General features: G+C 36.0%; 4 protein-coding genes across 5 annotated transcripts; 2 read left to right on the top strand and 2 right to left on the bottom strand.

The window, feature by feature from the left end:
* Positions 1-3396: 3396 nt before the first annotated feature.
* LOC104739660 (zinc finger protein 5) lies at positions 3397-4173 on the bottom strand. The gene is given in 2 exon segments (XM_010460093.3): positions 3397-3420; positions 3423-4173. Coding segments are annotated over 2 exon segments (645 nt in total). The 5' UTR covers positions 4044-4173.
* Positions 4174-11758: 7585 nt separating this feature from the next.
* Positions 11759-12940, bottom strand: LOC104743215 (uncharacterized). The gene is made up of 2 exons (XM_087484685.1): positions 12085-12940; positions 11759-11793 (listed from the first exon to the last, which is right to left on the bottom strand). Exons 1-2 carry the CDS (start codon positions 12938-12940, stop codon positions 11759-11761), a joined length of 891 nt encoding a protein of 296 aa, XP_087340811.1.
* A 2160-nt stretch (positions 12941-15100) lies between these two features.
* Positions 15101-18465, top strand: LOC104716923 (uncharacterized). 2 transcript variants are annotated; one of them, XM_087484762.1, is made up of 3 exons: positions 15188-15436; positions 17724-17947; positions 18024-18465. In XM_087484762.1, exons 2-3 carry the CDS (start codon positions 17736-17738, stop codon positions 18313-18315), a joined length of 504 nt encoding a protein of 167 aa, XP_087340888.1. In that variant the 5' UTR covers positions 15188-15436; positions 17724-17735; the 3' UTR covers positions 18316-18465. The 2 variants fall into 2 exon arrangements, 1 of the variants encoding a protein (XP_087340888.1); XR_015580169.1 differs by lacking the exons at positions 17724-17947; positions 18024-18465 and adding an exon at positions 17152-17618 and having other exon boundaries at positions 15101-15436.
* A 3265-nt stretch (positions 18466-21730) lies between these two features.
* Positions 21731-23580, top strand: LOC104739659 (two-component response regulator ARR4). Its single transcript, XM_010460091.3, has 6 exons — positions 21731-22204; positions 22298-22470; positions 22584-22660; positions 22737-22814; positions 22909-22979; positions 23073-23580. Exons 1-6 carry the CDS (start codon positions 22182-22184, stop codon positions 23428-23430), a joined length of 780 nt encoding a protein of 259 aa, XP_010458393.1. The 5' UTR covers positions 21731-22181; the 3' UTR covers positions 23431-23580.
* Positions 23581-23819: the final 239 nt, after the last annotated feature.

The following is a 23819-nucleotide window of genomic DNA, read 5'->3' as shown; positions in this document are numbered from 1 at the left end:
AGCCTCTCGTCTCCATCGAGTTTTTCTCCGTCTGTTAATAAAAAAAAAAAATTCCGACGAATACTGATAGTGAAACTTTCTCTCACTATATTCGCAAAGAAGACACCATCATTGAATCGAATTCAGATCACACAATTCGCCATAGATAACTCAACTACAGATCTGTTATCTCGATCGGAAACCGCCGTAACTCGACATCCTCTCTTTCGATCTGATTCCATAACCGTGAAGCCTCTCCCGAATCTCTCGTTCCAGCGTCTTTATCCTCCTACAAAGCTAATGTTCAGTCCTCTTCTCTCCGTCGTCCTTCATCCGGAGATCTACTCACTTCTTCCGGCGATTTCCTCCGTCTCTGGGATATTAACCAAGATTCTTCCACAGTTGAGCCTATCTCGGTTCTCAACAACAGGAAAATGAGTGAGTTCTGTAATTCTTTAGGTTCATTTGGGTTGAAACAACTCAACACATTCTCATTTATGTTGCAAAGTTTATGCGTTTTTTGTGATTCTCTTTAGGTTCATTTGTGTTGAATGTTAATTGATTTATCACTAGTGTTACTGCTTTGGTATTTTGGGGAAAGTGCTGAACTTTGTTGGGTTTCTTCTTTTGTGATCCTTTATATTTGTTGTTGTCGCATAGAGAAGCTTCTTTTTTCTTGTACTCAATAGACAGGTTAGTATTTTGAACGGTTTAGTTAGTATATTATTGTGGCTGTTGTTGTTTTCTCTAAACGTTTAACCCCATTTTAGGTTTTTCCATTGAGCGATGGGCAATAGTGAAGGTACCATAAAGCATCTATTTGTGGGTTGTTAGTTGTTTGTTCTCCTACTGGTTCTTGATGTTCAGTTTCATGTTCAAGGCTTGTCTTAGTCGCAGGTGCCATCTATTATTCATACTGATACTTGTTTTTTCCTTATTAGAGATCCTTTTCATGATGTAAAGAGCAAAGAAGAGACAAGTAAACCCCTTTATGATTCACTCCTTTCAGGTAAGTATTATTTCCCTTATACTCTTATTAAACCTTTAGGTCTGCAGCTATTGATGCATATTTGTTTCAAACTTAATTTGGTTCAATCTGTTTGATTCTTAGAACCTCCTGATTTAAGTATTTGGTTTTCAAGCTATGTCTATGAATCACCGATGCTGGATGGTTTTTGTGAAGAAAGGGTCTAAGAAGAAGGTTAGTTTTTAAAAAAAAATTTATAAAACATCTCTTGTCATATCCCTCGTAAATCATAATGCATCATGACTTCTTTCTATTGTGTTTTCTCTTGTAGTGATGTTACGTTATATATATACTCTTGTAGTGATGTTAAGTAACATATATAAATCCCAAGGTTTGCTTTTTTTCTTTTTTCCGTAATACTTTAGTTTAGTAAACCTGAATTGAAGTTCTGCATATGTAATGATATGGTTATCTGTTGATTGTAAATCTTATTGGCTATTACAAGTTATACTAATTTGGTTTATATCCTCAGATTTGGTCTCACTATAAGTGTTTCATGTTCCAGCGTTTTGCTGCTGTAATTCTGCGTATTTGAGAGCTTGGATTTGGGATGATGATGGATTCTGGAGAACATAAGCTTGAAGAAGTAGTTGTCCCGTTTAAAGGGAAGAGCTGTAAGAAGATACGTAAAACTCTTATGTTTATTTTGTTACAACATATCCCAGAGATTTGTGGAGCACGCCTCTGCTAGAGCTTCTCTATAAGCTTGAAGAAGCAGTCTGGTCTTCTTACTTCTTTTGCTTACCCTTTGTAGGGAGGCTTGGGCGAGGTTGTTCTATGTTTCTGCCGCTTTTAGTGAGTATCTTGTAGAACTTAACTATTTTTTCTCTCTTATATCTTTGAATTCTATGTTTCTCTCTTACATCTTTGAATTCTATGTTTCTCTCTTATATCTTTGAATTCTATTTCTTGTAAGTATGTTGTAGAACAAGTGATGTTATCGAGCCTATGATAATGCCCCGGTGGTATGTTAATGGCAACATGATTGGGAAGGAAGCTCTTGGTGTTGCCACCACTGATGAAAAAAAGAAGCCCGAGTTTATACCAAAGCAATACACAGCAGAATGGTGAAGGTTTTTTTCATTTACCCCATCTATTATCATTCTTATTGCACCATTGTACGGATAAGCTGTGATAGCTGTTGCACCATTGCAGCAACATGTCCTATTGAGGATGCAACAGGTCCAGGCTCTCCAACTAAGAAAACTCTATCGCATTCACCGGAATCTCAGGTAAATGTTTTCGATATGTTATGAAGTTGTTTTTGTCAAGTCATGATTGTTGGTTGGCTTATATTATTTGGCATTGCAGCGTATCAATGAAGTCAAGAAGTGCAGACTGATGGATATTACCGGAAAGAAGCTGGTTGTTGCTGAAGGACGATGGGCAACAAACGATCCAAACCAAAAGGTTCACTTTCGTTTGGGTTCTAATGCAGTTAAAGTGTGGGTAGATATTGTCAAGGTAAGCGGTGCAGCAGTTTGGAAGCCATCAGAAGAAATCGAGATGATGGAAGATGCCCTTGGCACAGTCATTGCATAGCCAGAGGACAAAGTGATCATCATGTCTTAAATTAACCATGAGGTTTACTGACTCCTACTTTAGACTTACAATCTATCTTATGGATTTGCTTTTTATCTTCAGACTTGTCTTGTTCCTTATGGATTTTAAACTTTGTGTTATGTACTATGTATTATGTTTGATTGTGAAATGGTGAATTAGGGATTTAATATTAATACAGGTTCCGGATCAATTTCAAAATAACATGAAAACAGTGTTCTCAAAACACTTATAATCGCATCTAAAATCCTGCTATAACAGAATATATTATAGCATAAAGATATTGCTTACGAAAACTGAATTAAACCGTTTAACTAACGTGTTATGGTAGAATCACCTAACATAGCGTGTATAATGACTTATAACATTATCTTTAAAAATTTGAAAAGCGGGATAATATAGCATTTCTGTACTGCTATGGTATAATAATATATCATAGCATACGAATTCTGCGCTATCATATGTGAGGTACCTACAATAACAGTGGCCTAACATAGCGTTTGTAAAAGAGCTATGAATTACATATTATAGCGTTTCTCTCGTGCTAACAATGTAAATATTTGTTGTAGTGATAACTAATCTATTTGAGTTTTTTTTTAATATTTTCTTTTCTTTTTGAATATTTCTACAACATCACTTGGATTATGAATTTTTAAAGAACATACATTAACCTAGCTAATAAATAAAACTCAAATTGCATCACGAACACTATGTTTCGTGTTTTTTTTTCCTTCTTTTTTCCCAAAATAAACCACTAGTATATAATCTTAATCATATATATATATATATATATATATATATATATATATATATATATATATATATCTTTGTTATGCCGTATCTCCGGTGAGACCTATAGATGAAGATCCAGCGACTTAATGCTTCTCTTTGAACCAGAACGAGAAGTCAGATCTCTCTGGAACTGAATCATGTTCGGTCGTACACCGTACATCTTACCCATCTCACCGCTTTGTTCATTAAGATCTTGACATGTGTTCTTACTACCGAAGCTAATCTGCGATGACATCGGCGACCAGTCCTCGTTATACACGCCCATCTGATTATTATTATTCACATGCATGGAGGAGAACGCACAATACGACGGCGTTTGGTATGTTCCCTGAAACGCCGTCATTATTGGTTGTTGGTGGCTGGTGAGGTAATATCCGATGCTGGCTCGTCGAGCTTGGAGCTGAAGCCTCTTCTTCTTCAACCTCTCCTTCTTGTGAGCGTTTTGGTGACCTCCCAAAGCTTGAGAATTTGCGAACTCTTTGCCACAGTATTGGCATTCGAGTCTTTTCATCACTGTCAACGACGTCGTCGTCGTGTTTGTGGACGAGCTCACGCTTTCCGCCGTCGTGATTTCCAGCGAACGGTTGCCACTGATGAGTTCGAAGCCGAATAGCTTTATCGTCTTGTCGGAGGACGAGCCCGAAGAACTTTCGCCTGTTCGAGACATTGTCGGAGATATAGACATATATCTGTGTATCTATGTGTATATGTGTTTGTCGATGGGGTTTAATTAGCTTAAGGAGATGTGTAAATGATCTTCTTTATATAGCAAATAAAGAGAGGCGAAGGACGTTTAGTTTAATAATTTGTATTTAATGATGCATTGCATCTGTAATATAATATATATTGTATGTCTAAGGAGTTTTATATTGTTGAGAAGGGCTTTTTATATTAGTCACGAACAGCATCGAGTTATAATATTTTAGGGTTTATAATAAAATTCTTTGTTTGAATCTAAGGTGTGACAAGAAATGATCTTGGAAAATAAACCTTGATAGGTACAAGTACAATAAGTATTACACTAACACGGAAGAGGTTTATACATATGTGGATACCACGCGCATACATATATATATAGGAACGTTATATAACAAAGACTGGGATAGAAAATTCTTAATACTAAAAATATATATGAAGACTTAACTTGTCAACTTGTTTTTATCTTTGTCTTATGCATTATATATACATTTGCTTAATTGTGATAACCTTTACTTTTAAATATTGTGGGAAAATACTTTCTGTTTAGTGCGTGAATAAAATAGTTAGATTAAGTTGAGATACGATACATTTAAAAAGTATATATGAAAAGGCATGCAGCGATCACACCACTTGTGACAAATAATACAAAAGTTATATTCTAAGCTACAAGAGAAGATTAAGATGTTAATATCTTATTATTGATATATACTATCAAAAGTCAAAGAAAGATAGGAAATAAAATAAAGCTAACCAATTTAGCCCCAAAAAACTATTATAATCAACATGGAAGCTGAAGAATAATACTCTGATCCCTAAAATAATATTAAAAATTCACTCTATTTGAATGACGCATGTCCATCATAATTTTAAAGCGAATAAACGAAATGTTCACTCAAGAGCAATGCAACAAAATATAAACGAATCGTCGTCGGTTCGGTATTCACTAAAAAGGAAAAAAGAAACAAAAATAGTCTATAAATTTACTGGATATTCTTATTATAGTGATGTATTCTCTTGTGATACTACTATTCATTGATGTTTTACAGTTTTCCCATCAATTAAAGTTGCTCGCAAAGAGATCTGATGATGGAGCATGAATTGAAGCTTTTTTGTAATTTATCTCAATGTTTTCCACCTAAACCAAATCTTATTTGTCTAATTACGTACTGTGAGAAAAGAAAGAAAAAGCCTATCTTGACCATGTTTAATGAATGCATATTAAATAATGAAATTAAAATAGGGAGAATGGTTAGTTGCCAAATGAAGGAATACAAGAAGTGGGCAATGATGCAAGCATCTATACTATTTAACAAGTAAAAACTATATTCATAAGTCTAATCTTCAAAACAAGATCTTGGGCAAATCTTCATAAAGCATGAGAAGACAATATTTTATACAGAAAGAAATTTGGTATTAAAAAAAGGTATAGATTATTCTATTTTCAGGTGAATCAAGTCATGAGATAATCTTATTTTAATAAAAATAAGTATAATGAAATGGCATTTGGTTTGGACAGTTGTTCCATTAAGACCCCACTGCTCTGTAACTTAAAAGATAGATCAAGACAATTAATTAAAATAATATTAATTAATCCCTCATTAGGTGTTATAATTGTATTACTTCATACAACCTAAGATCTCTGATTGGTGGACTTTCTTGGCACCAAATTGGTGTCTCATGCAATCAAACGCTCTTTCCTCTCTCTCAGGTCCTTTGTTTTTAAAGTATATTATAGCAACCGAGGGAAAGAATAATTCCAAATAAGTATGCTGTCAACAATAATCTTATATTTATCCAATAGCATGTGGAATAATTTAGCTCATTATGGTTTTTTTTCAAAAGTTTCTTTGTGGTGGCTACTGGGTGGGTGGGTTGGTTTCTATATTATTTGATATAGTAAACTTATATATTAATATATATATATATATATATATATTAGTTATTGAATTATGTCCACCTCACCTTCTCTTGTTATATTATATATTGGTATCCATCAAACAACTTAACATTACAATTCAAAACCCATTCTGAAAAATTAGTTAGTCTAGTGTACCCGTAAAACCTGTTCTATTCGACCATGTTTAAGGTTTAACTCTAGTCTTGACCTTTTTTTTTTTTTGTGTGTTAAAAGATTAGATGTAGTTGTATCCCATTGGGTAGTAATTGTCTCTTTATAATTAAGGAAACTTATAAGGGTTGTACGAGTATCACAACTAATTAATACATCGAAACATCTAAAGACGATATACTAACCAATTCTATATAACAGAAATTAAAATATTTCCTATCTCGATAACAATGTAATTGTTGACACTTGACGGTGTATACAACATTCTATGCTTAGCATGCATTCGAGACTTCGAGTTCAAGAACAAAGACAGAACTTTTTTACAAAAATAATAAAGAGTTGAGAAACGCTTAACGTAAAAAGGTGTACTAAATTTGATAAAATCTTACGTATTAGTAGTATTTTGAGTTATTTATCTACTACTATTTAATATGTTCATTTGGCACACGCAAACTTGTTAGTTTGCAGATAAACTAAATAATTATAATTCCCTGTTTTAAGTTTGGAAAGAAAATAAAAACGAGAACTAGCACATGCATGTTTAGTGTAAGAAATAAATCAATAAATTAAGTTGAATTAGTTAACATTTATAATTAGGTCGAAGATAATTAAGAATATCAAAAGGTGGTCCCCCGGAGTTTGCCTCTCCGATTAATCAAATCCTCTTGCTTCTCTTCTAGACGACTCCAAGAGCACTTGAACCTTAATTATATCATACTTATTTGATATATTTATTGAAAAAGAAAAGAACGTAACACCACCAAGAATGTCAAGATCAGGATTTTAAAACTATACTGTTTTATATAGCTAATGTATCAATAAATGAGAAAATAAACAATCATTATAGATCTAAACGGAGAAGTCAGGATTTCTGAACTTCAAGGTATTAGTTTTACTTAAAAAGTTGGCTGGGATTATTATTTCAAAAGTGACAAGTGAAATCGATCGATAATTCGATATTGCGATTGAAATTGATACGGCTTTGGTTTGGTTTAATTGTCCGACCCTAATGAATACCTGTAATATGGATCAGACACAGACACCACTGGGTCTGGGCCTTCGCTAAAAGCTTTACTAGCTACTTCGATTGCCAACCCCAACCTTTTCAGTTTTCAGGTTATATTTAGATTCTTTATCATATTTTTATCTTTATATATGACTGAAGAATGTTCGCCTCCATGGGCTGATACAAATCATACAATTAGTGAGAAATAAAATAAAGAAGCCTAATTGGTGTTTTAAGGCCCATAAATTTTAAGGAAATTTCTACATTAGGGGAAAATGTCATTAAAATCACGAATTTTCAAATTGTGGCCATTTTAATCACCAACTTTATGTAAAGCCATTATAAACATGAACTTCTGTTGACTTACCGTTTAAAACACCAAATTTTGTTAACCACGATGAATGTCGTTTCCTAAACGGAGCAATTAGCCGACGTTGAAAAGTCGTTAATCCTTCCCCGTTAGTGTCAAAACGACACCGTTTTAAATCGATCAAACATAACAAAATTGGGAAAAAAACCACAATTAAACATTTCTCCTAACCCTAATTTTCGATTTTCCCCAATCGATTTCTCAGTCCCAAATGCCGAAAGTGAGAAATAAAGGTGTGATATCGTTTATTGGAGCTCCACCAGAAGATGAATCACTAAGTTTAATTGTGTTTGATCGAAACCCTTTAGAGGAAGCTCCTCGAGTTGATGATGGAGTTTGAGCTCCACCGCAAGACGTTGCAGTTTCTAATGCCAGAGATGAACCGGTTGTATGCGTATCTGAATCTGTTGTTGGAGATAAAGGAAAGAGAGATAGAGGTGGAGCTTCACGTCAGCGTCGAAAACGGAAAAAAAAAGAAGTGATGAAGATGACGAAGTGGAGCCTCCAGTGGAGCATGACAATGACGATGACTGCGCGGTTTATGGAGATGAAGATTGCAATGATGTTGATGATGCAGTAGGTGGTGGAGTTGAAGAAGCTAATGTCGAAGAAGCTGCTCTTGAAGAAGTTAACTTAAACATTGAAGAAGCTAACTTAAACATTGAAGATGATTTCCCTGAGATGGTTAGAACAGAGGAAGCTGGTTCTGATTCTGACAGTGGTGATAATATATGGGAAGACGATAAAATACCGGATCCTTTTGTTTGATCGATTTAAAACGGTGTCGTTTTGACACTAACAGGAGAAGATTAACGACCTCTTAACGCCAGCTAGTTCCTCCGTTTAGGAATTTAATGACATGTTCTTTCCATCGTGGTCAACAAAATCTGGTGTTTTAAACGCTAAGTCAACGGAAGTTCATGTTTATAATGGCCTTACATAAAGTTGGTGATTATAATGACCACAATTTGAAAGTTCGTGATTTTAATGATATTTTTCTCATTATTAATATTGTTTGGAAAGTGTTTCTGATCTCTATCTAAACTGTCTTGTGCTCTTCTATGTCAAAAACCTTATTCAGTATAAAAGATTTTCTTATTTCTCAAGTTGTGTAGGCAATGCCTTATATACGATTACAATATTTAACCCAATACGAAAGTACGGAAATAACCCAAATATACAACATTTATATGTTAATTACACAAATGAGCCCTGGCTCATAATACCCCCCCCCCCCTCCCCCCCCCCCCCCCCCCCCCCCCCCCGCAAGCTGGAGTATGAAGATCACGAATACCCAACTTGAGGAAAAACTCATCAAACTCCTTGCGACCAAGAGCCTTCGTAAGAATATCAGCCAACTGAACCTTAGTCGAAACATGCTGAGGAGCAATAACACCTTTAACAATCTCATCTCGAATAAAATGACAATCCGACTCAATATGTTTCGTTCTTTCATGAAAAACAGGATTTTTACTCAGGTGAATAGTAGCCTCATTATCGCAATGAAGTGGCACCAGAGCAGAACAATCAACACCCATGGAGAAAAGAACCTCCCGCAACCACAAAATCTCACACACAGTCTCCGACATGGCACGGTACTCTGCTTCAGCCGAAGAACGAGAGACGATATCCTGTTTCCGTGTCTTCCAAGAAAACGGAGATCCTCCCAATTGAATAAACCAGGTAGTTAGGGATCGTCGTTGCAACGGACAACTATTATAATCAGCATCACACCAAGCCGAGAGACGAAGATCAGTACCAGCTCGGAGTAAAATACCCTGACCCGGATTGCCCTTGAGGTAACAAACAACACGACAAGCTGCCTGCCAATGTTCCACCTTCAGAGCATTCATGAACTGAGACAAAATATGGATGGCATAGGAGAGATTCCGGTTGAGTAACAGCCAGATAAATGAGACGGCCAACTAAACGTCGATAGTGAAAAGGATCAGGTAACAACTCACCATCTACTGTAGCCAAATGATGATTTTGTTCTATCGGATGAGACACCGGTTTAGCGCCAAGTAAACCCGTGTCGGAAATAATATCAAGCTTGTACTTGCGTTGAGAGAGATACATACCTGTCGAATTTCGAGCAACTTCAATACCCAAAAAATACTTAGAGATACCAAAATCCTTCATATGAAAACAAGAACTTAAGTATTCTTTAAAATCAGTGATGACCATAGAGGAGCTCCCGGTAACAATAAGATCATCAACATAGACAAGGACATGAATGTGACGATCGTCAGCAGCAAATGTGAACAAAGAGTAGTCCTTTAAACTCTGAGTGAAACCATAGTCCTTAAGAGCAGTAGAAAGCTTTGAAAACCAGCAACGAGGCGCCTGGTTTAGACCGTAAAGAGACTTGTGTAAACGGCAGACTTGAGTTTTATCAGCAGTACGGAAACCCGGAGGAGGACGAATGAACACTTCTTTTTCCAAATCACCATGAAGAAAAGCATTATAGACATCCATTTAATCCATTTCCCAATCTCGAGAAACCGCAACCTCCAAAAATGACCGCACCGTCATCATCTTACAAACAAGTGCAAAAGTCTCCTTATAATCCAGACCCTCAGTCTGATTATTACTGAGAACAACAAGTCGAGCCTTGTAACGCACAAGCGTTCTATCAGATCTGCATTTCAATGTAAACACCCATTTGCAACCAAGAGCTTTCTTCCCTGGAGGCAAAGTTTCAGCCGTCCATGTACCTTGGTCTTCAAGAGCAATGATTTCGACACGAACTGCTTCACGCCAATTTTCATCTTCAAAAGCCTCAGCATATGTGCGAGGAATAACACCAGCAGTTATTGCAGCGAGAAACGCACGATGATGGACCAAGAACTGAGAACAATCAACATAAGAGTCAATCGGATACCAACTAGATTCAAATAAAACATCATCATGCTCCAAATGAGTCATGTTAGTCACATAACCATCAAGACGTTTAGATTTAAACTTTGGACGACATCCTTTTCCCATAGGAACAACATCATCATCATCATCAACAGAAGAGAAAATACACTCATAAGTCTCAGCAGAGACATTGGGAGATATAGGGGATGTCAGAGAAAGAGAAACCTCACTCTCCGGTGAAGACGGCGTAGGACTCACAGGAGGAGATGCCGGAGAAGAGACATCCGATATAGTAGTATCAGTTGTGATCCCCGAGACCTCAACACGAGGACTATCAGCCAACGCAGTAGGCAGAGTCGGAACCAAAGCCGACACAAAAACATCATCCTCGTCGTCCGGTATATAAGGACGAGGAGTCAATGTAGTCAAGGGGATATGAGACTCCAAAGGAACCTCAGCAAAAGGATATTCATTCTCAAGAAACACAACATCACGAGATGTAGAAATCGCACCACTCTCAAGATCATATATCTTCCATCCCTTCTTCCCGTAAGGGTAACCAAGAAAAACAGAACGATTGCTCTGAGAAGCAAACTTATCGCCGCCATGACGTTCATTATGAGCATAGCATAAGCAACCAAACACTTGTAAATGATTCATAGGCGGTGGTCTGTTGTAGAGCATCTCGAAAGGAGTCTTACCTTGTAAAACCACCGTAGGTTTTCTATTAATTAAATAACATGCCGTAAGAACACAATAGCTCCAAAACTCCACCGGAAGGTGAGCTTGAAACCGCAAAGCCCATGCAACATTAAGGATGTGTCGACGCTTCCGTTTGACTCTCCCGTTCTGTTGCGGTGTACCAACACATGAAGTCTCGTGAATTATGCCTCTCTCGCGGAAAAAACCACCAAGACTCAGAAACTCGGATCCATTATCCCTTCTAATAGTTTTTACTTGCTTGGCGAACTGCCGTTCAACCATAGAAATGTAGTCACGCAAAGTAGAAGTAGTATGAGACTTGTTTGGCAACAAATAAAGCCACACAACACGAGAATAATCATCAACAATGGTGAAAAAAATCGAGAGTCACATATTGTCGTTGTCCGATACGGACCCCATAAATCACAATGAACCAGATCAAAAACCGCAGAAGTTTTATTATTGCTCAAAGGAAAAGAGTCTCGTGTTTGCTTGGAACGAATACAAACGTCACATGTTTTGGAATCAAAAACATTACTACTACTACTAGAATCAGAAAACTGCATCAGCTCCATGGTCGTGGACGAGGGGTGTCCCAAACAACGGTGCCATACATCCTTAGGTTGTTGATCCAAAGCTCGTGTCACCGCTGTAGAAGCCATCCCTCGGTAAAAATACAGACCATTGTCTTGTTCACCCGCTCCAATCACCGTCTGTGTGATGCGGTCCTGAACAACACAAATCTTATCAGATATCTGAAAGATACAACTCCTATCTCTAGTTAACTGAGAAACCGATATAAGATGGCATTGCAAGCAATCAACAAAAAACCACATTAAGTAACCGAAGATGAGACCTAAGAGAAACTGTCCCTTGCTTAGTCGAAATAGTGAACCGACCATCCGACAATTTTATGAACATAGGTGCCATATCACAAACATCCAAGAGAAAATCAAGACTACCCGTCATGTGATTCGATGCACCGGTGTCAATGTTCCAAGATTCAATGAAAAACTTACCCGAAAGGTGATCATTAGTACTAGCTTTCCTTGTATTCAGCATATCCTTTAGCTTTTTCCACTCTTGATCTCTTAAACCACTAAACCCCACACGATCCGCCTCCGTGATCGATGTAGAGCCCATAAACACCGGTGACGAAGTCGCGACATGATGGACTTGTGGCGTCTCAACACGCTTTGGAGGAACAGTTGCCACCCGACAATCGACAGTGGAAGTGCCAGAACTACCTGGCAGAATGTTGGGCAGTTTAGAACGTGGCCGATCGCCCCACCACCATGGATAACTGATCTTGCGAAAACAATGATCAGCTAAATGGCCTTTCCGTCCACAGCTCGTACATAACGCAGACGGATCACGCAATTGTGATGACGTAGCCATACGAGGAGTACTTTGAACAGCGAAACTAGCTCCTTCATTCCGTGCTTCCAACAAACGACTAGCACGCTTAGATTCCTCATCTTGCGAGACAACCTGATATGCCTCATCAACAGACGGAAGTGGATCACGGGAAAGAAGAGATGACTTGACAGCCCCAAACAGACTTTCATCAAGCCCCATCAAAAATTGATGCAGCTTATCTTCTTCCCGTTCTTTCGCAATTTCTTCAACCATCTTGGCACGTTGAAAATCCGCAAGACTCGTCCATAGCTTGGTCAGCTTCCCATAATATGCCTCAACAGCCGATCCTTTTTGCTGACAATTTGCCAATTCAGTTTTAATACGTTGTACTCTCTGTCCATTCTTCACAGAAAACCGCTTTTGTATTTGAGACCATAGGTCATGAGAGATTTCATGATGAGACAAAGAGCTGTTCAAATCCGGTGCTACCGTGAGTCTGATCCAAGAGACTACCATGGCATTATTTGCCCACTAGTCTTCAAGATCATCAGAATCATCATTAGGTTGAGGGATAGTACCATCTACAAAACCAAATTTCGTTCTTGCCCGTAAAGCAAGTCGAAGGTTCATTGCCCACTCATCATAGTTAGGGCCACGAAGTTGTGGTTGTGAAATCACAGACCGGGGATTATCTCCAGCAGAGAGATCATACGAATCGATCCGACGCCGTGCCGACTCAACCCGTGCCTTGGATCCGGAAGTCAGAGAAGAACTCATTTTAGAAACAGAGTCTTCCTCTGACATGATTTAAGATATGTATACCGACAGAATGATCAAGTATACTAAGGTCAAGGAAAAGAGAAAATAAAACGAAGATTTAAGCTTTAACAAGTATAGGTATAGAGGATCGAAGAACCTAAAATTTTAGGTTCAGCTCTGTACCATATCAAAAACCTTATTCGGTATAAAATGTTTTCTTATTTTTTCAAGTTGTGTAAGCAATGCCTTATATACGATTACAATATTTAACCTAATACGAAAATACGGAAATAACCCAAATATACAACATTTATATGTTAATTACATAAATGAGCCATAGCTCATAATATTCTAGGTGTCTCGAAAATTTTGTAATTATAGCTTTGTACCTACTAAGAAATGGAAGTAACTTAAAATTGGTGTTAGAGCCCAAATTTTCCTTAAAATATGACAAACGTTATTTTTTTCTTCGCCAAAGATGAAAATGTCTTCATCTAATATTGATGTTTAAAATTTTGATTAAACAAGAAAAATAGCATAATTTGGAAACAAAAGAAAAAAAGAAAAAAAAAAAGCTCACCTAGATATTGAGCTAGGATTAGGAATATAGAGACTATATGAAAGATAAAGAGGTCTGAATATATCAATCGGAGGCATAACCGAAACCAACGTAGAAGCGAAGAATACCAAGGAATGAGAAAGACTAATGGTTCTTTTCTTTGTTAAAGTGTCATTCATAAGAGATCCAACAATGCATTGTGGCTATTTGTATTTAGATAGGAGCTTGTGATTGTCAAACAAAAGTTAAGGATCTCACATTGAAAATTAGAAAAACATAAAGCAATATATATGTTGGGTAGCTTTCTGTCATCAAAATCAAGTTTTCGATTTATTTTGATTGGTAGTTGACATTAACCAAACTTTTAGTGATAGAAAATTTGTGATATATATAATGTAATATATATATATATATATGAACTAATCTACTAGTCATACCATTTGATATGTAGTAGTAATTTCATGATTTCTTTTGAAATTGAAGTATTTTTCAAATTTGTAATTAAAAATATTAGTATAGATGTATTAAAAAAGAAACATAAAGTCATAAACCAATCCATCCATTGCTAATCAATATTAATATTGATATCCGTATGAATCAGGGGATATTTTGGAGATGTTGAAATATAAAAGATTTACAGTAAAACCTCTATAAATTAATAATGTTGGAACCAAGACATTTTATTAATTTATAGTGATATTAATTTATCTATAAATTAATAATTATTAATTTACACTGTAAATTAATAATTATTAATTTATAGATATATTTTAATTGTTTATTTTTTTTTTAATTATGAATTGGAACAATTATAGCAAAATAAGATTAAACTTTCGGATGTTATAAATTTTATGGTTTAGGAATTGAACTTGTAATATTTATAAAGCATTATTGACAATAAATTACAAATACTATAAACAAATTGACTTATACACATGACATACATAAATTCAAATTTATGAATAATAATAATATTAATTCTCATATTTTAATAATCTGTCTAATTATCAAATTGTAAATGATGCATATCTAAAAATTAAAACTTTAAAATTTAATTATTTGTATGACATGTTATAAAATATTTTAGAGATATCATTATAGTTTGAAAATACAACATTACAAATGTTCTATAGAAATGAGTTTTAGAAGAAACATACACTATTATATCAGTATATATATATATATATATATATAAATTTACATGATTATTAATTTATGATATTATTGGGACCATATTTTACATTGAGACCATCCACAATGGCGTGGATTTGGCCCGTCCCCAATATTTATTGGATTTAAATTTAAATGAAAAAAGCCCAATATCTGAAAAACGGTTCTTATTTGGGGACGTTTTTTTACCGTCCTCTTCGCCACGTGTAGCCGTGTGATTTGTTCTCGAATAAGCTAGGTCTAAAAAAAATGTATTCGGGAGACAAAATCATCCCGAGTTCTTTCTTCTCCCTCTTGACGGCGACCACGAAGGCGATTCGATCCTCCACGACGTTCTGTTCTTTTCACCGGAAAATCTTGCCAGATTAACGAAGCCGATCTTCTGTCGCATCCGAAGCCGGTCCGATCTTCAATACCTAAGACGTCCAGCGGTTCGATCTTCTCTCCCGAAGCGATCTGTCCCTGTCACCCGAAGCTTGTCCGGCGGTTCGAGCTTCTCTCCCGATGATATCCGTCTAAATAAGGTTAGTCTTCTTCCCACTACATGAGATTTAACCTTGATTGGCGCCGATTATCGAATTAGGGTTAGGGATTTGGGATTATCGAATTAGGGTTAGATAATTAGGGTTTGCGAATTAGGGTAATTGAATTAGGGTTATTCAATTAGGGTTAATTAATTGGGGTTATTGAATTAGGGTTATTGATTTAGGGATATTGAATTAGGGTAAATGATTTAGGTTATGTTTCTTTGGTGTTTTTTTTGTTTTTTTCATTTGTTCGATGGATCGTTATGTCTCTGTGTGAAGATCGAGTTGTGTCTGTGTCGTTTGTCCTTTGCTGTAGTTGTTGATCTTATAAACATGTTTGTGTCTTGGTCAAAATTTTTTTAAAACATTGAGTATCGTTAAACTTTGGTTTTTTTTTCTTAAATGTTAAAGGATCATCATCTTTGTGTCTCGGTCTATTTTTTTAACATTGAGATAGGTTAAATTTTTTTTTATCAAGGTTTTCAATTTGGTGATTGTTGTGTCATTGGTATGGTTGGTAAAATGTTTTTGACATTGATTTTGATACAACTTTTGGTTGATTAAGATAGTCATTGTCATTCGTATGATTTTTGGATAAATTTTTTTAACAATGTCATTCGTATGATGTCTCGCATTGATTCGTATGGTTGTGTTTTTTTTTAGGTTTCTCATTTGGTAGTTGTAATGTTTACTTGTAATAAATTGGTAGCATTGTTGTGTAGTTGGTTGTATTTAATTTTAGTGTTGTTTGTTCATAGTTTCTTGTTTAATTTGGTAGTTGTAATGTGTACTTGTCATAAATTGTGATTAGACATTTGTTGTTTGGTCTTTAAGTTTTGATAGTTATTGCAAGTAAGGTTTTAAACCATAAATCTCTTTCATTTATCTTCCCTTTCTCACTTGTAAATGATATTCACTTCTCTTCTATACTCGCATCTCTTATCTTCGCATTCCTTCTCTTCTATACCCGCTTCTAATCTCTGCTTTTCTCTTCTCTTCTCTTCGCATTGATCATCTTCTATACCCGCTTCTCTTCTCTGCTCTTATCTTCTCTTCTCCTCGCATTCCTTCTCTTCCTTATCCGTTTCTTCCTATGGATTCTAATAATCCCTTCTTTCAGTCTTCTTCTTACTTCAACTTGCTTAACAGTCAAGAAGAAGGTGGTTTAAATGATAACTTTCATTGGGAAAGTTATCCACCTTCTGGACAGAGCTCACAACCTTCTCCTCACAGCTCCCAACCTTCTCCTCACAGCTCCCAACCTTCTCCTCACAGCTCGCAAGAAACACCAAAAGAGCGCAAGGAGAGAAAGACATGGACACCTGCTGATGATGAAGTCTTGATCTCCGCATGGCTCAACACTTCAAAAGATCCCATCGTTGCAAATCAACAAAAGGGAGGAAGCTTCTGGAGCAGGATTCAAAAATACTATTGTGACACTCCTCACGCTAGAAACGGTGGGGAACAGATGCTGGTGACACATTGCAAGCAGCGTTGGCACAAGATAAATGACCATACTAACAAGTTCTGTGCCGCATTCGCAGCTGCGGAGAGACAGAACAGCTCTGGTCATTCTGAAAATGATATCATGAAGAATGCACATGATATCTACTTCGCTGCCCATAACAAGAGATTCAACCTTGAACATTGTTGGTTTCGTTTAAGGTTTGAGCAGAAATTTCTATCCCTTAACACTATTAACACGACCCCAGCTCAGCCTGCAACAAAGAGGAAACAAGCTGGTGAAGGTTCGCAGTCATCAAGCTGCAGTGTTGAGGAGTCTGAGAAGAGGCCAGAAGGGATCAAGGCTGCCAAGGCGAAGAGGAACAATGCTCAGTCCACAAACGTGAAGACTCTTGCTGAGTATAAGAGCATGTGGGATGTCAAGAAAGAGGAATTAGCTGAAAAGGAGAAACTACAGAAGCTGGCCATCCTAGACACTCTCCTAGCCAAAAAAGAACCCTTGAGTGCGAGTGAAGAAATCATCATGAACAAGATAGTGTCCCAGTATTTCTGATATTATAGAATGTGTTTGTTGTTTGTTTTTCTTGCTTAGTACTCGGCTTATGTATTTGATTTGTATTCCCTGGTTGTTTGATTTGTATTTCCTGTTTAAGTATTTCTTGCTCAGTTGTGTATTTCTTGTTTCAATCTAAATTAATATAAGTCTATTTTAGTACTCGGCTATTGTAATTTCTAGTAACTCGGCTATTGTATAAACTAACTTAATCAGATTGTGTATTGTTGTACTAAGTCTAATCTGCTTCTTCTTGTTTATCTTCAGGTTACGTAAGACATGGGCCACGACTATAGCTATTCCCAGCCTTCTTCATCTGATCTGGCTGATAAGTACTCAGAGGACACTGCGGATAGAGAGCTAGATGCATTGATTCGTATGGATGAAGCAGAGTCGAGGCAATACCCACCTCAACCGGAGGTGGAGCATGGATTCCCGAAGGAATGTTATTGTGGTGCGAAGCCTTTTTTAACCAACTGCTACAACAGAAGGTATGTGATGAAGTATAAGTTTAAATAAAGTATAAGTGTAAGTTTCGTATACGTACTAACTCCTTATTTATTGCAGGTTCTTCACATGTCCAAATGTCGATGATGGTGAGATGCATATTCACAAGTGGTGGGATGTGGCTGTAATGGAGGAGTTGAGGGACAGTGATAGACGATATGAAGTGATGGCTGAGAAGGTAGATTACTTAACCTTGTTCAATGATGAGAGTAACGCAACTGAACAGAAACTGGTAAGGTTGGAGAATGTAGTTAATGAGATATGTAAGGAAAATAAGTTAAGAAAATTTACTGATTTGCTGGTTGTAGGTGTAATCATCATTTTCACATGTATTTTGTTCATGTTGGTGTAATGATTTACACGGGTACTTGTTGTTTTCTTATCATGTATGTTGTTTTGTTTTGGTCTCTCACGGGTATTACATGTATTTTGACTACGGACGTGTTGGTCTCTGTCACGGGTACTTGTTGTTGGTGTAATCATGTATGTTCTTTTGTTTTGGTCTCTCACGGGTTACAAACTGGAACTCCACTATATATATGATAACTCACACCAAACACGACCAAACCAACAACACAAGTCATTTCTTTATCTTCCTTTCTTCATAACCAAAGTAGCAACTCATTTCATCAAATAAGATCAAAGCAACAAAATACTCTCGCTCTCTTCCTTTAACTTCCATTCTCTTCTTCTCTCTTTAATACAAAGTCATTTCTTCATTTCTTTTCCTTTCTCTTGAAATGGGATCATCTTCAAACCATTATCATTACCATGGAGATGATGATCACTATCACTACCAAGCAGATGATAGTGATCATTTTGATGCTTATTTAGAAAATATTTATGATGTCTCCCAAAATATCCCCGAACCAAACCAGCCACAAGAAAGGATTTTTATCGAGCGAAACCGGGAAGAAGGCCACAATAATCTTTGGAATGATTATTTTAGTGACACTCCCACATATCCAGAATATTTATTCCGGCAACGGTTTCGCATGCACAAGCCACTGTTCATGCGAATTGTGCAACGTCTCTCTACCGAAATCCAATATTTCCGCCAAAGCCAGGATGCAACCGGACGTGCTGGTCTTTCACCTATACAAAAATGTACTGCAGCAATTCGTCAATTGGCATATGGTACTTCGTCTGACAGTGTTGACGAGTATGTCCGAATTGGTGCTTCGACAGCTCGAGAATGTTTGCACGAATTTACCGCCGGCATCATCCAAGTGTTTGGAGATGAATACTTAAGACGTCCTACACAGGAGGATCTACAAAGACTACTCTTTCAGAATGAACAGCGTGGATTTCCCGGGATGATTGGTAGCATTGACTGTATGCATTGGGGGTGGAAGAATTGTCCCACGGCTTGGAAAGGCATGTATTCACGGTCAACCGGAAAACCTACAATTGTGTTGGAAGCAGTAGCTTCGTATGACCTCTGGATATGGCATGCCTTTTTTGGAGCTCCAGGTACTATGAACGATCTTAATATTCTTGATCGATCTAATGTTTTTGATGACATAATAACCGGTCAAGCTCCGGAAGTCAACTTTGTTGTCAACGGAAGGGAGTACAACTTGGCGTACTATCTCACTGATGGTATTTATCCAAATTGGGCAACTTTTATTCAATCAATCCGACTTCCACAAGGTAGGAAAAAATCTCTCTTTTCTAAAAAACAAGAAGCTGTTAGGAAAGATGTTGAGCGTGCCTTTGGAGTCTTGCAAGCTAGATTCGCCGTTATTAAAAATCCGTCTCGTTTATGGGATAAAAACAAAATGGCAAATGTAATAAGATCATGCATAATACTCCATAATATGATTGTCGAAGACGAACGACATACATACAGTTACCGAAACATTATTTCTGAATTTCAACACGGAGAACATGTGGATCAAACATTTACCGTTGGTGCCGCCGGTGTGGGTTCAAATATCAGCAGTACGATTACTCGTCAAACAAGACTTCGGGATAAACAAGCTCATGATCAACTAAAACATGATTTGATTGAGCATATTTGGACAAACTTTGGACATCTTCCGGATAATGAAGTTTGATTTTAAAATTTCTATGAGTTGAATAAAATGTTTGTTTTGGTTTTGATGTTTTTATGTTATATTTTTAATGTTATTAATTTCTAAATTGTATGTTTTTGTATTTTCTTTCTTTAAATAATTAATCTTTAAACTTTCAAAATAATATTATTTTATTTGGGGGACCAAACCCAAATACACACCAATGCTCCTACTAAAAATAAGAAACCCTCAAAATATTAGTATTAAATGTGGGGGACCAAAAAAAGTCCCACACCATTGTGGATGGTCTGAGATTTCAAAAAAATTATTATCTTATTATCTTATCGAATATTGTTAATTTTTACACTGGCCCGACTTGGGACCAGCAAAATTTATTAATTTATAGTGATTATTAATTTATATAGGTTTTACTGTAGTTTTACATGATTTTGAATACTATAATTAGGTCAACAAATGAGTTACTTTATTGCTAGAAATATATATTCTTATGAAGGAGGTTTTAATTAAGAAGACTGAGAAAATACTTACAATAATAATGATTAGAGTAAAAAGATGCTCCAAACCTCAATCGAGTACTAAAATAAAATTTATTAAAAGGAAAATGTCAATGTCTTTATTTATTTTTTAATTGATGTTCAAAGTTCATAGAAAAAAAAAGAAAGATATAACATTGAGTTTTATGTGCGACACGTCGATCACAACTATTATGGATTTATTTGTTCAACTCTCGATTTCTAGTTGACATCATGAAGATTTGATCCATCATTCGTTGGCCCATATCGTTTGAAAAATCAATTCACAAATCAAATCTTAAATGTCGCATAAATTGTTTTATAAAAATGGGCATACCCATTTGTAAGTTTTTTTTTAAAACACGCGTAATTGAGCATTTTTCTTTCTTCTTTTGTTAGATGTTGCAGTGAAATTTTTAGTTTTTGTTTGAAACAATGTATATTTTTTAACAAACGAGTTTGACAAAGAAAAAAACGAAATCAACAAAAGAGAAAAAATTTCTTTTAACTAAACATTATAATCTCGTGAAAATTGACCAATTTAACAAAATTAATAAACACTTTTTAATGATATACAACTAATTAAGTAAAAAAAAAAATAGATTGGGTGGAGAAAGACAAAGCAAAAGCAATCTCGAAGATTTGATACGCTGTGCTGTGGTGTCTAAAAGAGTGAAACAGCAAATTATGTTTGGAAGAAAAAAAAAAAAAAAAAGGAAAGTCTAAATGACCCCACCACCACTTAATATTATAAATTGTTCTTAACTAAATATTAGTGGACCCTCTCTTTTAGATTTCATGGGTCCCGCGGATCTTAATTTTAATGTGGACGTCAATGCATTTCTTTATTATTATTAAAATGTCTTTTTTTTTTTTTTTTACGAATTTGAAAACGATATAAATAAATTACAGTTTTGGAATTAAATTGTTTGGATAACATAGATTTGTAGTATAAGCTAGTCAGATACTCAGATGTATATTGATTTACTCGTCAACTTTAACATGGTTATATGAATTAGTACATTTGTATAATACAAAATGATAAAGTAGAAGAAACTGGCCAATCAACACATAGAACAGTTAAAAAGACCAAACGGAGCGGCCCGCATCTACTATGAATTGAAATGGTGATTCCATTTTTCAAGTTTTTTTTCACTCACACTCATTTGACCAAATATATATAGTAATTATCTCCACCATCTTCTTCTATTTGCATACATATACTTTATTTGTAAATTATTTCGATTCCTTTGTACGGATATATCTCCTCTCTATTATTTATTCGCTTTTAGGAATATTTTTTTTTCCTTCTCTCTCGATGATATTCGTAAAATAGCCCCCCCCCACCGGATTTTCAGAAATCTCATTTTTTTAATAAATACTATTTTTGTTTTCAAAGATTAAAAAACAAAAGTTCATTTTATTTTTTTCAACCCTAAAAGCACGGCACAAAAGAAAACTAATTAATAAAACATACATCTTTTCACATAAATAGGAAACCGAAGATTTTGTTGGATTTTCCTCGCTGTAAACTTCAAAAAAAAAAAAAATTGAAAACAAAAAGACAAACAAATTAAAAAAAAACAGGTTGATTTTTTTTTTTTGTTGAAAGGGGGAAAAAAAAGACAACACAGAAATATAAAAAACTGTCTAAAGGAAGACACAAGATGGGGAAAGAAAAGAAACAGATGTGAGCTCTTCTTCTTCTGCTTCATCATCTCTTTCTCTCTCTGTTTTATTATCATCAGTTACTACTTAGTATAAACTCGTCGTCTATGGGCAGAGACGGTGGCGTTTCTTGTTTAAGGAGAGCAGAGATGAATATGATGAGCGTTGGAGGAATGGAATCTGCACCAGCACCGTTGGATTTAGAAGAAGTTCATGTCTTAGCCGTTGATGACAGTCTCGTTGATCGTATTGTCATTGAGAGATTGCTTCGTATCACCTCTTGTAAAGGTTCCCCTTCTTCTTCTTCTTCTTCTTTTTTTTTTTTGTTTTTTATAATAATCCTCCTCGCCGGAAAAATATAAAATTAAAACTCGGGTGGTTTGGTTTATTAATTATGACAGTAACGGCGGTAGATAGTGGATGGCGTGCTTTGGAATTTCTAGGGTTAGATAATGACAAAGCTTCTGCTCAACTCGATGTAAGTTTTCTAACTAATAGAGATTGATCAGGACGAATACGAATTCGTGATTTATTTTTTACGAAAATGAAAACAGAGATTGAAGGTTGATTTGATCATCACTGATTACTGTATGCCTGGTATGACTGGTTACGAGCTTCTCAAGAAGATCAAGGTCTCTTTCTTCTCTCCCCCGGCCCGCCCATTTTTTTTTTTGTCTTTTTCTGAACAATGTATAATTTTTTTTTTCCCGATGTGATCTGAAACAGGAATCGTCTAATTTTAGAGAAGTTCCGGTTGTAATCATGTCTTCCGAGAACGTAATGACAAGGATCGATCGGTGAGAGAGTGACTCTTGTCGATACTTTTTATAACAGATTTTGTGATTTGTTAAGAAACTAATGGGATATATGCATGATGAATGATGGAACAGATGCCTTGAGGAAGGTGCTCAAGATTTCTTACTGAAACCGGTGAAGCTCGCCGACGTCAAACGCCTCAGAAGTCACTTAGCTACTAAAGACGTTAAACTTTCCACCGGTAACAAACGGAAGCTTCCTGAAGATTCTGATTCCGTTACTATTACTCCGCCGTCTCCGTCGTTGACTATTTCTCCTGAATCGTCTCCGCCGTTGACTATCTCGCCTCACTCGTCGGATTCTTCTTCTTCTCTGGTGGAGATGTTTTCGTCCTCGCCAATTGATGACGATGAAGATGAGGATGTGTTAACATCGTCGCCGGAGGAATCGCCGATACGGAGGCAGAAGATGAGGAGTCCCGGATTAGATTAGTAGTGGGGGCAAAAAACTTTCTTTTTTTGTTTTTCTGGGACGCCGTGTAATATCTATCTCCGTTAACTTGTTTTACCTTTGACGGTGTTTTTTAATTGCACGTTGACTTAACGCCGTCAAATTTATAGATGTCCTTTTTTTTTTACAAAATCTCGCTCCACGTGGGCCTTTTCCTTTTCCTTATTAAAAGCTTTCTTCGAATTTTCTTATTCCTTTCATTTTATTTTCCTTAAAAGTTTTTTCTTTTATTTGTTTTTATATTTTTTTTGTTTGGTAATTAAGGCAAATTATCTCATGGGTCTGGTAATATGATCTTACTAAGTTATGAACCTGCATAGACAAGCAATGTATATAAAATTATAGAGACATTTAGGATCCCATGTGTCAAT

Source organism: Camelina sativa, chromosome 14 (assembly GCF_030686135.1).
Source record: "Camelina sativa cultivar CO46 ecotype springtype chromosome 14, ASM3068613v1".
NCBI lineage: Eukaryota > Viridiplantae > Streptophyta > Magnoliopsida > Brassicales > Brassicaceae > Camelina > Camelina sativa.
This window is presented reverse-complemented; position numbering and strand designations above follow the sequence as displayed.